This window comes from Uloborus diversus, chromosome 3 (assembly GCF_026930045.1).
Source record: "Uloborus diversus isolate 005 chromosome 3, Udiv.v.3.1, whole genome shotgun sequence".
Taxonomy (NCBI): domain Eukaryota; kingdom Metazoa; phylum Arthropoda; class Arachnida; order Araneae; family Uloboridae; genus Uloborus; species Uloborus diversus.
Genome location: NC_072733.1, coordinates 74,406,556 through 74,419,402, shown reverse-complemented (window position 1 = coordinate 74,419,402; position 12,847 = coordinate 74,406,556). Strand labels below are relative to the sequence as shown.

The 12,847-nt window shown below is 36.5% G+C and overlaps 1 protein-coding gene across 1 annotated transcript in view; it reads right to left on the bottom strand.

Moving 5' to 3' along the window:
* Positions 1–12,156, bottom strand: part of LOC129218803 (sarcoplasmic calcium-binding protein 1-like) — a 35,865-nt gene extending 23,709 nt beyond the window's left edge. The window contains exon 1 of the mRNA XM_054853125.1: positions 12,064–12,156. Coding sequence (XP_054709100.1) covers positions 12,064–12,156 — 93 coding nt within the window. The remainder of the gene's footprint in view (positions 1–12,063) is intronic.
* Positions 12,157–12,847: the final 691 nt, after the last annotated feature.

Below are 12,847 nucleotides of genomic sequence, written 5' to 3'. Positions count from 1 at the left end.
GAAAGCTAAATTTTTGTAGAGACCTTGGGCTTACTATTACAAATAAGGTGCCAAAAGTCCCCATCGATCCCATGTGCGCTAAAAAAGTTATTCGGGGTCAAAGGTCAAAATTTTAGGTTTTTTGGATTTTTCTCAAAAACGGTAAGTTTTATCGAAAAGTACCGCAGACCAAAGTTGTAGATCTCAAAATTCTCTATAAAAATGGTCCTTATGATTTTTTTCTCCAAGACCAAACCTTCCCAGACATTGCGTACTCTCAAAAGACAGCCAGTCATTTACAGAATCCCCTCTACTCGCGTGGCCTTGAATAATATCTGGCTATTCTAGTGCGGGTGGCGTCCAGGGGTGCCCAACCCACTAAGGGCATGGGCGCACCCCTCAATATCGCGGAGCCCCCCCCCCCCCTCAAAAGCAAGAGCCCCTTTCCAAAAACTGAGAAAAATACCCCTCAAAACAATCCCCCTAAAAATTTCGATGGTGCAGTCTGGGTCATGACCCATCCTGGGGGGGGGGGGTGGAAGGGCACCCCTGACGTACCTGCTTCTTTTAGAGTTAAACGTGCAGTTCGAGTGAATAAACGTATTAATCACAAGCGTCTGCTGTAGTTTGTGCTGATCAATATTTAAGAAAAATGTCACAATTTCGCTTTATTTGCAATAAACTTTTGACTGAAGGTGAAACTGTTGTGCTGGGCAGTTGTGGAATGCCAACTTTAATCGATGCAAGTCTCAGGAGAAGTTATAAGAATGCTGATTATTTAAGAAGTCAAAAATCCGTTACAATTCGCGTGGATTGCAGAAAATCGTACACCCGGAAAAATTCAATCTCTGCAGCAACGTGAGGATAAAGAGGCTAGTACTTCAAAAGTAAGTCCTCCTCGTACTGTAGCGCGATTAAGTGAATTTGAATCCAGCTTTTGTTTTTAAAAACACTGCTTATTTTGTGGTTGTAAAGCGGATGAGAAGGCTGAGAAGAAGAAAACGCAGAAAAATGAAAGAAAAATTCATAAAGCAGCGACTAAATCATACTCAAAATTAAAACGTGCAAGAGCAGCTTTTGACACACCTCAGAACGATCTTTAGCTAATTTTAAAAGGGATTCTTTGAATGTAAGTGTGGAAACTTTATAAATTTTTCTGCGATAATTCTGCGTTTTGTTCTTCTCAGCCTCTTCATCTGCTTCCTCGCCACAAAATAAGCAGTGTTTTTTACAATAAAAGCTGGATTCAGATTCACTTAATCCCGCTCTTGTTCGAGGTGGACTTACTTTTGAAGTACTGATGGCCATGCTCATTAGGGTGGATTTAAAAAAAAATCAAAATCTGATGAACGCTAATAGCCCGGAAAAGTTGCCTTTTGTAGAGATATTTAGTCCAACAAAAGGATTTTGACCGCAAAAAATATCTTGAAGTGTCGCTCGCGCCTCGAAGTTGACCATTAATGCATAAAAACTGGAAAAAGTTATATTAATTTCATCAAATATCAAAATTTGAGAAATTTGATGTTATTGCTCTTAAGAGTAGGCTTTTTGTGTAGATTACACATTGCATAAGATCATTTTAATAATAAACTGTATTTTAAAGTTCCACACATGCGTTAAGTCTTGAATTTGACCAATATAGTCAGAATTGAATAACATCGTGTTGCTCCGTACTTAGAGGAAAAAATATAGAGAATATTAGAAGTTATGATTTGTAGAAGTTTGTTTTCATATTAATTAATTCTTACATAGATACGAAAAAAAAAAGTTATAAAAGCATTTCTTATCTAGTAAAAAAACGTTTAATTCTCCACTTAGCAGATAACTTTGGCTCAAAATGTCAAATTTACCTATGATAGAAAACATAGGTTATGTATAAAAATTTTAAAATAATGTGGCTTGCAACAGCCCACGTCAGTCACCCTTTGAAACAAAAGACGTTGCTAAAGAAATTTTAATTGGTTTTGAGCCCTCAAACTATAACCACATTGATTACAATAACACATAAGTTTGGCATGCGAGTTGAACTATTTTACTTCTCATAACTTTCAGTCTTGATTGAAATTGTGACTTGATGGTATTGTGGCTTAATATTTCTAGATTCTAATCTGACTCGAATAAATCCATCCCTTTTGGTTAGGCAGCAAACTGTACCCTGACATTTATTTTTCTTATGTTACCTATCGTCTCACTGCATTAGTATGACATGTGAGGTTTTGAGTACCTGACACTTCTTTTTCTTATTTTACCTATCGTCTCGCTGCTTTAGTAGGACGTGAAGTTTTGAAAACCATACTACTCAGTAGGTACGCCACCAAGCAATTTCTTTCAAAGTTTTATCGGAAGTCCCCTTTTTGAAAGAGGGAGCTGCCGAGTTTTACCAGTTCTGCTTATCGATGAGCTCATAGCAGTCTCTCTGCTTCAAAATTGAAATCTGGAATTATACATATTCATTGTCCATCTTCGCACTGATCGTCGTAATCCGTCTTGAAACAAGTTTTCTGATGATGGTCATCCGCAATGCCTAGTGTTATATTTTTTAGATTCTCAAAGTAACCAGTTTGCAGAACAAGAGCTGATGATCTAAACATAGTACGATGGCAAGTTTAAAAAATTTTATTGTATAGCAAAAATTTACAATTTCAGATTTCAACTTGAGTTCTTTGATAAGCAGAAGTGGGAAAACTCGGATCATCTTCTTAGAAAAAGAAATATCAGATAAAACTTTAAAAGAAATGGTTCTTGAGGGCGTAACTACTGAATTATATGATTTCCAATACCTCACGTTATACTAAAGCAGTGAGACGATGCGTAAAATTAGACAAAGAAGCGTCAAACACAGTTTATTGTCTAACCAAGAGAGATGGAATACTTAGAGTCAGATTAGAATCCAGAAATCTTACTCACAATGTATCACTAAGGCCAAACATTGTCAGAAGCCAAGATAATAATGCGACTCGCCAGCCAAACTATGTTTTATTGTATGAAATGTGGTTACAGTTTGAGAGCTCAAAAAACATTTAAAAGGGGGTTGTTTTGAGGGGTATTTTTCTCAGTTTTTGGAAAGGGGCTCTTGCTTTTGAGGGGGAGGGGGCTCCGCGATATTGAGGGGTGCGCCCATGCCCTTAGTGGGTTGGGCACCCCTGGGTATGTGAACGACGCCACACGGTCTAGAATAGCCAGATGTTATTCAAGGCCATGCAAGTAGAGGGGATTCTGTAAATGACTGGCTGTCTTTTGAGAGTACGCAATATATGGGAAGGTTTGGTCTTGGAGAAAAAAATCATAAGGACCATTTTTATGGAGAATTTTGAGATCTATAACTTTGGTCTGCGGTACTTTTCGATAAAACTTACCGTTTTTGAGAAAAATCCAAAAAACCTAAAATTTTGACCTTTGACCCCGAATAACTTTTTTAGCGCACATGGGATCGATGGGGACTTTTGGCACCTCATTTGTAATAGTAAGCCCAAGGTCCCTACAAAAATTTAGCTTTCCCGGAATTTTGTTATTTGATCACTATTTTTATGTCTAAATTGACCGGGCTAAAAAGTCGGTTAGTTGTACACCGTTTAAAAAAAAAAAACGTGAAAAGACCAGCGGTTAAATCCGACCTGTACATTATCCGTGTATTTTTTGTTACCTATCCAGATTTTATTTTAGAAGAATGGAAAATAAAAAGAAGAGAGGAAAATAAAATCCAGGTTTATTCTGCATAAATTCAAAACTACCACAATTTTGCATAAATTCACAATATGACTTGGATGACTATTGACGATTCTAGACATTGCAAATCTATTGAACAAGGTTTTTTTTTTTTCACAAAATGAACTTTTAAAAAATTACAGATACACGTGGACTACATCATGGGTAGGCCCCTAAACGCTGTTATATGCTCTTAGGTTGCTTTAAGAGGTGGTCATATCTGCGCTCTAAGATATGGTTTTTTATTGATTTTTGCTCATTTTTGAATGTTTATTGAACGATAATAAATGCATTGAACTTTAATCAATATATTTCTTAGATTTGAACATTTTTAAAAACCGGAATCAATGCGCTTTTTGAGCACGAACAAATGATAATAATTGTGCATGAAAAAAAAAAAAAAAGACACCCTTGAAAGTGAGCCTTAGCTTATATTTTTGAAACAAAAAGGCCGGGTTTTATTTTCAGGGAAACACGGTACGATATTCTAAACATTGCATTCTTCAGAAAAGAGAAGAGAGAGAGAAAAAAAAAACGAATTGAAAAAGAAAATTTACTTGGAGAAAAAGAAAAGTAGATCGGTCCTCGGGATTAAAAATAACATACATGCTTATTAAGTTGCAAATGTTTCATTAAAAAAAAAAAAAAAAAACACTTAAACTATCGTCACCCAGGAAAAAGGATGTAATGCTATTTTTTAAAAAAGATTATTTCCTAAATAATGTAATTAATTAAGCTAAAATATCAACAACTAATGATAATTTCTCTGCAAAAAGCCAATGCAACTTTTAAAAATATTTTCTTGTGACACTGAAATAATATAACCCACGAAATGATACTGAAATTAATTTAAGGATCATAAATGTCATACAAGAAGAAAGGCAAATAATAAAACACTGAAGTTTGAAATCACATAAAACATCTATTTCAAAGAAACCTTTGTATAAATAAATGTATAAACTTGTCAGCAGTTCGAAATGAGTCAAAAAAGTAAATCTAAAAATTTTCTTCTCTTTAAAAGTACTTGGTTCGAACAATGAAACTATCTGCTCTCAATGAAACATTTCCCCTCCTCTCCTCTAATTTCACGATTAGCGTGCCAAGCATTCCAAGCAAACTGAACAGGCATTGGTCCGCTGGTATAAGAAAAGTAAGCACGAGGCGGGCGGGGGGGGGGGGGGGATTAACCTGAACACCTAATATCCTGCAATTTCCGGCCCGGTGGACCTACCTTTCATTCACAAAAAAACGAACCTTCACGAAAAACAAGGGAGGGAGAAAAGAAAAAACAAAGAATATTTAGGTTCACGGAGTAAGGGTGGCGGTGGAAAAGAGAGAAAATTGATGACGGCCCATCCTTCCAATGGCAGATGAGATAGCACGGCAAGAACAGAAACTCGCTAGACTATAGCCGTTAGTTATATTTTGCCTACCCACCCTCTAAAGGTTGAACTCTTGCCATGAACCGAAAGCAAAGCAGGTTTCAAATTCTGGTCCTCGAATTTTTAAGTGGAAAAGTTGGCAACAGTTTGTGCGTCAGATAAAATATCTTATTTTATTATAATTGAATAATATTTTTGAAAATTCATAACCATATCGATTTTGGCCTAAAACATCGTCGTGACAAATCATTTGTATATGTGTTCCTAACCAAAAAAATAGCTTATCGTCAATCCAAAAGGTGATTTTCGCGTGGAAGCTCAAGACTGATAAAAATTCAAAATGACAAAATGAAATTTAGTCTGAAATGCCAAAAGTCATAGGATACCTCTTGTTATCGCGTGTGACTTCTTCTTGCCCGGCGAAGGGGCGCAACTTGTCGTGGCATTGATTCCACTAACCGCCAAATGTCATCTGAAGAAATGCCACCCAGACTCTATAGCCATCAATAATAACGAGAGTTGAAAGTGCTGAATTTTGTGTACAACCGACTTTTAAATCATGTCCCGAATATGCTCGATTGGATCAAAACCATGGCTGATTACGGTTACCTTCTGCTGAGATCAAACATAGCCTTTCATAAATTCCATGTACCCAAACAACAATCGAATCTTTCGGAATGATATTGCGCTTTGTCATCGTATCCACATTGTTCGCGATTGGTGTAAAGAATATTTTTGACTATTTCAGAGAATGCTTTAAATCATTCAGCCATAGTTGTTAAGTTTCAGGAGAAGATCGACTCCAAGCCTCTAAGCCATGTAAAATCAGTCCACTACAATTATGGAGCCAGCATTAGTTTGAAGAGTGTCTTTTTGACGGCTTCGCTGCATGATTTCGTAGGATCTGTACCTCACCCCCTCCTCACTAGACTACAACCTTACTGTGACTCTTTTTACCAACAGGAATCGTGGGTCTGTAATTCATGATACCTGTGAGTTAGATCTAGAGACTTGTTACCAGTCATCTAAGGTACAAAGGATATGTTTAACGAGTCCTGGAGACACGCCGCAGTTGATGTCATGTTTTTATCAATGCTGCATTAAAAAAAAAAAAAAAGTTATAATGCCGAAAATACTAACCATAAAGTTGAGCAAATTAAAAGTTACTTATTTTTAAGCACTCACGCCCCTTTGAAATTAGTCTATGCCTCTAGAGAGGCACGCTCCCCAAATTAAAAAACCCTATGTTCAGTAAAGGTACTCATGCCGGCTTTTCGCTGATTTACCCATCACAGCCAAATTTCTTTGACAGTCAACTGGAGCATGTCGTACAACTTATGTAGATTTGCTACACGTGGCTCGCGCCAACTGCCATTCCGCATTCCAAGTGTGTTATTCCAGGCGTTCAAAAATTCATGATGCACATAAATTATTAAAACTTCAAATAAAAATCCCTGCCAAAACAGTGTTCACCTCTACTTTCTCTACTCGATGCTATAACAACTTACTGTAAAACTTCGCATTGTTTTTACATAGCTGTTGGCATTTCAGTGTATAGCTTAAAAATTGTGGAATGAAACGGCACTCATGCAAATTTCAAAAATAAAAGAAAAGGTTTATGATTTGTTTTAAAATTCCAAACTCATTATTTTCAAAAGTTTTGAGATTTTCGCGGGAATTTTTGAAAAACTTGGTAATTAAAAGCATTAAAAGTAAGTGAATGGATGAGTCTGAAAACCAGTCATCTCCATTGTTAAAACATAGGAAAATATATTTTTTAGTTCCAGGTGTATACTTGGTTCAGCATCAGAGGATCTAGATTCTTGAGTATAATTTCTCACACATTCTGCAACAACTCAATGCTCAGCCAGTAGCTTTAGTATGTGTTTGACACATAAAAACAAAATCAAGATTGTAGCAAAATCCATGAAATTTTTAATAAAAAGTACTATTCAGACACTGCATTCAATTGTTTGTCATTGTTTGTTTTATCAATTCGTTATTTTCCATTGAATGTGAGCAGTTGACATATTCTTCTTTTAAAAACAATTCTAGTGAGAGAGAACAAATGATGCTAGTTGACACAAATTGCTAAGCAAAACTCTAATGTTGTCCAATTTACCGACATAAAAATATTGCAACTGAGAATTATGCAAAGGTGCCCAAGATTTATATACTGGAAAAACGCACTATAAGTTTTTGGCGAAAAAGTTCCGAAAAGATACGAATTTCAAAAACAACATATTTCGTGAAAAAAAAAAGTTTCGCTACTTGTTCCTCAAGCGCATTAAAAAATGAGCATTAGATGTTTGGAGCGAACTGTCGTAATCGACAATGCTGCAAACATAAAATATGTTTTTACGTGAAACGTTTATATGACTTTGAAGAATAGCATGAGAAAACCACTAGGATGCATTTATTGCTATTGACACGATTGCAAAAGTCAAAGTGAGGAGGAAATGTCACTTTAAGTGCAACATGGTAGGCAATAGAATTCGGAAACAGGTCTCGTCATAAAAAAAATTAAAAAAGATGGACATACTTTCAATTCAACATCAACCAAGAAAACCAAAACTGAAAGAGGTCACGCTTACAATCTAGAGTGCAGCACAGGCATCCCATAAGTTATTTTATGGCCATGTTGAAAGTATAGATGATTGAAAAAATCCTGAGAACTTTAGAGAGTCTGCCTCTCTTTCATGTTTACTTCATTTCTCATTTATTTCGTATTATTGCTAGAACCGAAGTTATTTCTTTTTTTAGGGGGGGGGGGTGTGGAGAAGGGAGTTTTATGCCCAGTAAACATTGTATATTATGACTTTTGTCATTTCAGAGTCAACTTTATTGCATATTCAATACTTCTCCAATCCATCAAGTCATCGCATACACAAATTTCAGCTGAAAAATCATCCAAAGAGTTCGGTGAACTCAATAAAAATTTACAAGTTTCACAAAACCCTAATTTTCGTAGCATAAAAGTGCATTTTTGAACCTAAGCAGTTGAGAATGACTCTACAACAAGGTGAAAGATCTATTCTGCACGAGAATAAAATATTTATACTACATCGTGGAAGCTTAATAAAACCGGTAATACCGAAGATAAGGCACAAGTCTTTAGTGCAAGTCAAGGCGCTCAGAAGACTAGATGGCGAACACTGAATAAAGCAGAAGTTGCCAGTTCCGGTTCTCCATCAAAGTCGACCACAGGCCACAGGGCTCCAAAAATATAAACGATACAAAAGAAAAGAAGCAAAGCACGATAACAATTTTCTCCCACAAATTTTGCCGCCATCCGGTCTGTTCGAGTTCAAGCAGCGGACCTTAGGGGCAAGAGGGCGCGGAACGTGCATAAGTACTTTAAAGACGTAAAGGAAAGGAAAAAAAAGTATGAGCAGATAATAAAAAAGAAACAACAGGTTCTAGTTTTGTTGTAAGTCAGGCAAAGCGCTCCACGGTGGTACTTCGATAACAGTCAGTATCAATTTTTAGTCAAGAGAATCTAGGATGGTTAAACGTGACTCGTTTGGCGGAACACGAAGCAAAGGAAAGTGGTGTACATGATGTGTTTAAAAATAGAGTGCTCTATGATTTATCTTAAAACTCTGCATTTAGTACTCAAAGGACTTCTATATGCAAAAAAAAATCTCGTAAAGTAAAAAAAACGCGTGTGTGTGTGGGGGGGGGGGGGGGTAATAAAAAAGTAATATTTAGGCTAATTATTTCGTTGCTCTTTTTTTATTTGCCGTCATAATTATTTGGAAATACATTCGAGTGCTTTTGTCTCCATCAACAGCGCAGTAAAGGGGGAAGGTTGTCATAATTATCTATTAAAAATTAAAATTATCTAAAGACACACGTTAGAAGCACAGGCTCGACATTTGGGGGGAGAAAGCTTTGAGGAATTAATGTATTTAGACGTAGGTTTTATTAATTTCTACATTGAATAAAGTGTACCTTTTGACCCCCCCCCCCCTACTTCCAGAGAAAAATTACATGACGGGGCTGCAGTCCAAGCAGTACATTTTGAAAGGGGTTTTTAAAGGCGGCACCAGGGGAAAAAGTGGACTCAAGTAAAATTTTCTGAAAACAGAGTGAAACTTTCGGAAACTATGAGGAAGCTCGACTCCCCCCCTCCCCGGTTAAAACTCTTCAAATACGCATACAAAAATCATTGAAGTCGTTGAAATAAACCACTTTCAAAATAATTTTTCAGTTTTAGAATGCGTTGTGCCTGCCGAAAATTTTCGGATCACAAACACCCCAGGTCAGCGCTGACTTTATTTTACAATTGTTATCTTATTTCTCTTAGGGACTAATGTCCTTAATTGAAGGGCAATTTTTAGGGACCTATGTCCTTACTGCAGTGAAGCTTTTTAGGATCAGTTGTCATTATTGTAAAGGAAAGTTGAACCTAAAATTTCTCCTTTTTCATTCAAGCATGAGGGTTCAACAACTTCTTTTTCTTAAGTGTCCTTAAGATTCTCATTCTTTAGTGTCACTTGACCTCGCTTTTATTTTTGAGGCAGACCGTGCATCGTCGGGTGTCAAAGCAGTTTGTAAAATCATTCAAATAAAATTAGTGGGAAAAAAAAGGTTTCAATAAAAGTTGTCGTTTTTGTGGAATTGCTTTTCCCCGAAATTGAAGTCTCGGTGAAAATGCGTTTTCATGAATGACGCAGGAAAATAAACGCCGTTATTCTTCTGTGCGGTTTTCAGCGATCGTTATTCAACTTTAGAAAATATTGCTTTTTCAGGGTATGGGGTGATTTGTATTTATTGTAACAGTATCACATATTTCAATTTAATTCTTTTTCCCCCAGGGGAAACACGTTTTGTTCTAACTGTACAAAGTATTTCAATAAAATACTTTATTCTTTGGGTGGGGGGATTTTTACTCGATTATAATCCTTCGCAGCGTAACCAATGAAATTCATGCACTCGAATTTAACATTATCGTCTGCTTTTTTTTGCAAGAATAAATATACTTTTTATTTTAATGGATTTTTCAAAAATTTAAAAATATTTTTAGACGCTGTATCTACACTTAGTGTTTTTTTTTTCTTTGCTTTTTTATTAACAATTTCTTTTGGATTGGATAGCTGTAAGTTTTTTCTTATTCCTTAATTTGAAAAACTTAGATACGGTGGTTTTGAATTATTTTAAAGAGTACATAAATTAGATGCTTCTTTTTTTGTAAGAGGGAGTTTTGACGGGCAATTGACGTCATTACAATGGGATTTTCTATTACTTCGTGGAATACGCTTGGAGCTTAGGTAAAATTTTGTGTGCACATATTACTTAACGAAACAGATTTTTTTTTTACCCTTTCATTTCCATTTTGGAGTGAGAAGGCAAATTTACACACCCTTAAAGAGCTTTTTTTTTTTAAATCCTTTTAGCACGAACACAGCCATGCGGGTATAGCTGGTTAACAAAAATTACTCCTGTGATTGATCGATCGCCGACTATCTTCTTTTGGTTAATTAGTAATCGGCCAATTTGCTTATCGGCAGATGTACAGTCAGGGGGGAGGTTTTGAGGTCAAAACTCTCCTTGTCTTGGTTGTAACATATATTTATATTGCCACTGCCAATCCTAATACGGTAGTTTAAATACATACATGGGTAATAACAGGGGCCATGGGTTTTGAAAATCAGTGTGGGTGCTCAAACAAGGAGTTCAAAGAGAAGGGTGGGGGTATCCAAAAAAGAGGGAAATTTCAAAATTCAATCCTCAAGAAAATGTGCTTCATTTTTTTTAAGACAACAGCTTGTTTAAAATATCAACTTTTACCTTAATTTATTAACTACTGATTGAACTCACAATTACGATGTTTTTTTTTTTTTTTTTTTAATCTAGAATGAGTACAAACAAAAAATCAGGATAAACATTAAAAGCATATTTTAATGGAGAAAATAATAGTGAGAATCAAAAGTTAGAGAAACATAACAGTCTAGATAGTTTTTCTAGTAGTGTTAAACTCAGTAGTGTAACTATAGGGTCTAGCGCCACTGGCGAACTACAGAAATTGCGCCCCCCCCCCTAGGGTCTCCCACATGGGAAGTCAATAGAGGTCAATGTGATCTTCAAAAAAAAAAAATTTTTTTTTTTTTGAAACATTCATATTAGTTGATTCGACAAATAGGAGGCAGCATTGTAATTTTTTTTCTTATTATCTTTTTTAGAATTGTTTTCAATGATGCCCAATGTTCCTTCTCAGTAGATGTTATGTATGTATCTCTAGCTCTTTTTCTTGCAAGTTTTTTTTTTTTTTTTCCAAAGCATTTTTTCAAATTCTATGATTTAAAAAAAAACTTTAAAAAAAAAAAATCAGTTGAAATGCCGCACCCCTGGCTTCTGCGACCCTGGCGAGAGCCACTCCTGCCAACCCCTAGTTACGCTACTGGTTAAACTATGAAAACATGAATATTCAAATGAACAAAGCCAAATAAACTGTGATAAATTTACTTATATTTTACAATTTCAAGAGAAATTTTCAAAATCCTAAGCACCCAGCACCCTTACAAACATTTTAGAGGGTGCTCGGGCACAGCACCACCACCGGAGTCGGCGTCACTCAGCGGCTATGACCGAAACCCCCACAGAGAAGTTAATGTCTAACTGTACTACGGCTAATTGGTTGCATTCCTATTTCTTGCAAATTAACTTTGCAGATTAGTCAAGAAAGCAATGATTATGCAAAACGAACAAAAACAATAGTTTATTTTAACCCTGATAGGGATTGATTTTGCAAATCAAACGGAAAAGCCCTCCATATCGTTCAGCCAACAAGGTATCTTCAAACCAAAAGCCCCCTCTTAAACAAACCGATTTCTTCGCAGGCTCACTCCACGAGACCTGTTCAGAACATCCGCCTTAGCATCCGCTTTCTCTTTCTTCCCTCCCCAACCCCCTGCAACTCTTACAAACGATTTTCCCACCGCTCATCGGACGACTCAACTCCCCCAACTTTCACTCATCGTCGAGTCGAAAGAACAGCAGGTAAGCAATCCCGAATACCACCTGTAGCAGAGTTTTCGTCTTTCCTTTCTCTGCCTCTCCATCCCACATCAATCCGGAATAAGCCCATGTTTCGCTGCATTTTCTTTCAAGTGATACGTTGCGTAAATAATCAATGAGCTGAATTTTAACTAACGTGTATAGCTGACTTGCAATGATATGAGAGGGCGATGATCAAGCCCCATTGAGAAGAAGTTAAAAATTCGTTCTGAATTGAAGATTAAACTGAAAAAAGGAAGAAAAAAATGGCATCCACGCTCCCGGGCCCGACGAGAGGCCATGTCAGCCTAGTCCGAAACTAGGAGCCCGGGCCTTGGAGGGGCCCAGCGACACTGACGCGAAAAAAAAAAAGGGGGGAAGAAAAAAAAAAGAAAGTAAAAGGGGGGGGACACTCCGAATAAGAGAAAACGTAAAGATTAAGTAAAATTTAAACTTTTGGTATTCATTGTTGTGGCACTTAAAATACAGTTTGTTTTCTAGTAAACAGTTTTGATTTTTCCCCCTTCTCTTTTCTTGGGGGGGGGGGGGGCGATGACATAACGAGGAGCCTGCCTTGGCTCTCTGTCCGCTCCCCAAATAAATGAAAATATATTAGTTGTTTATCATTACAATTTATTCAGAAATAAAATAGATTCATCAAACTTGGCTCTAGGCGTTGGCGGCACTCCCAATAATAGTTCCTTCACACTAGCAAAATAAAAATTTATCTCACAGTTTGTTTTTAGCAGAACTTTCCATTATCTATAAATACATATAAGAAA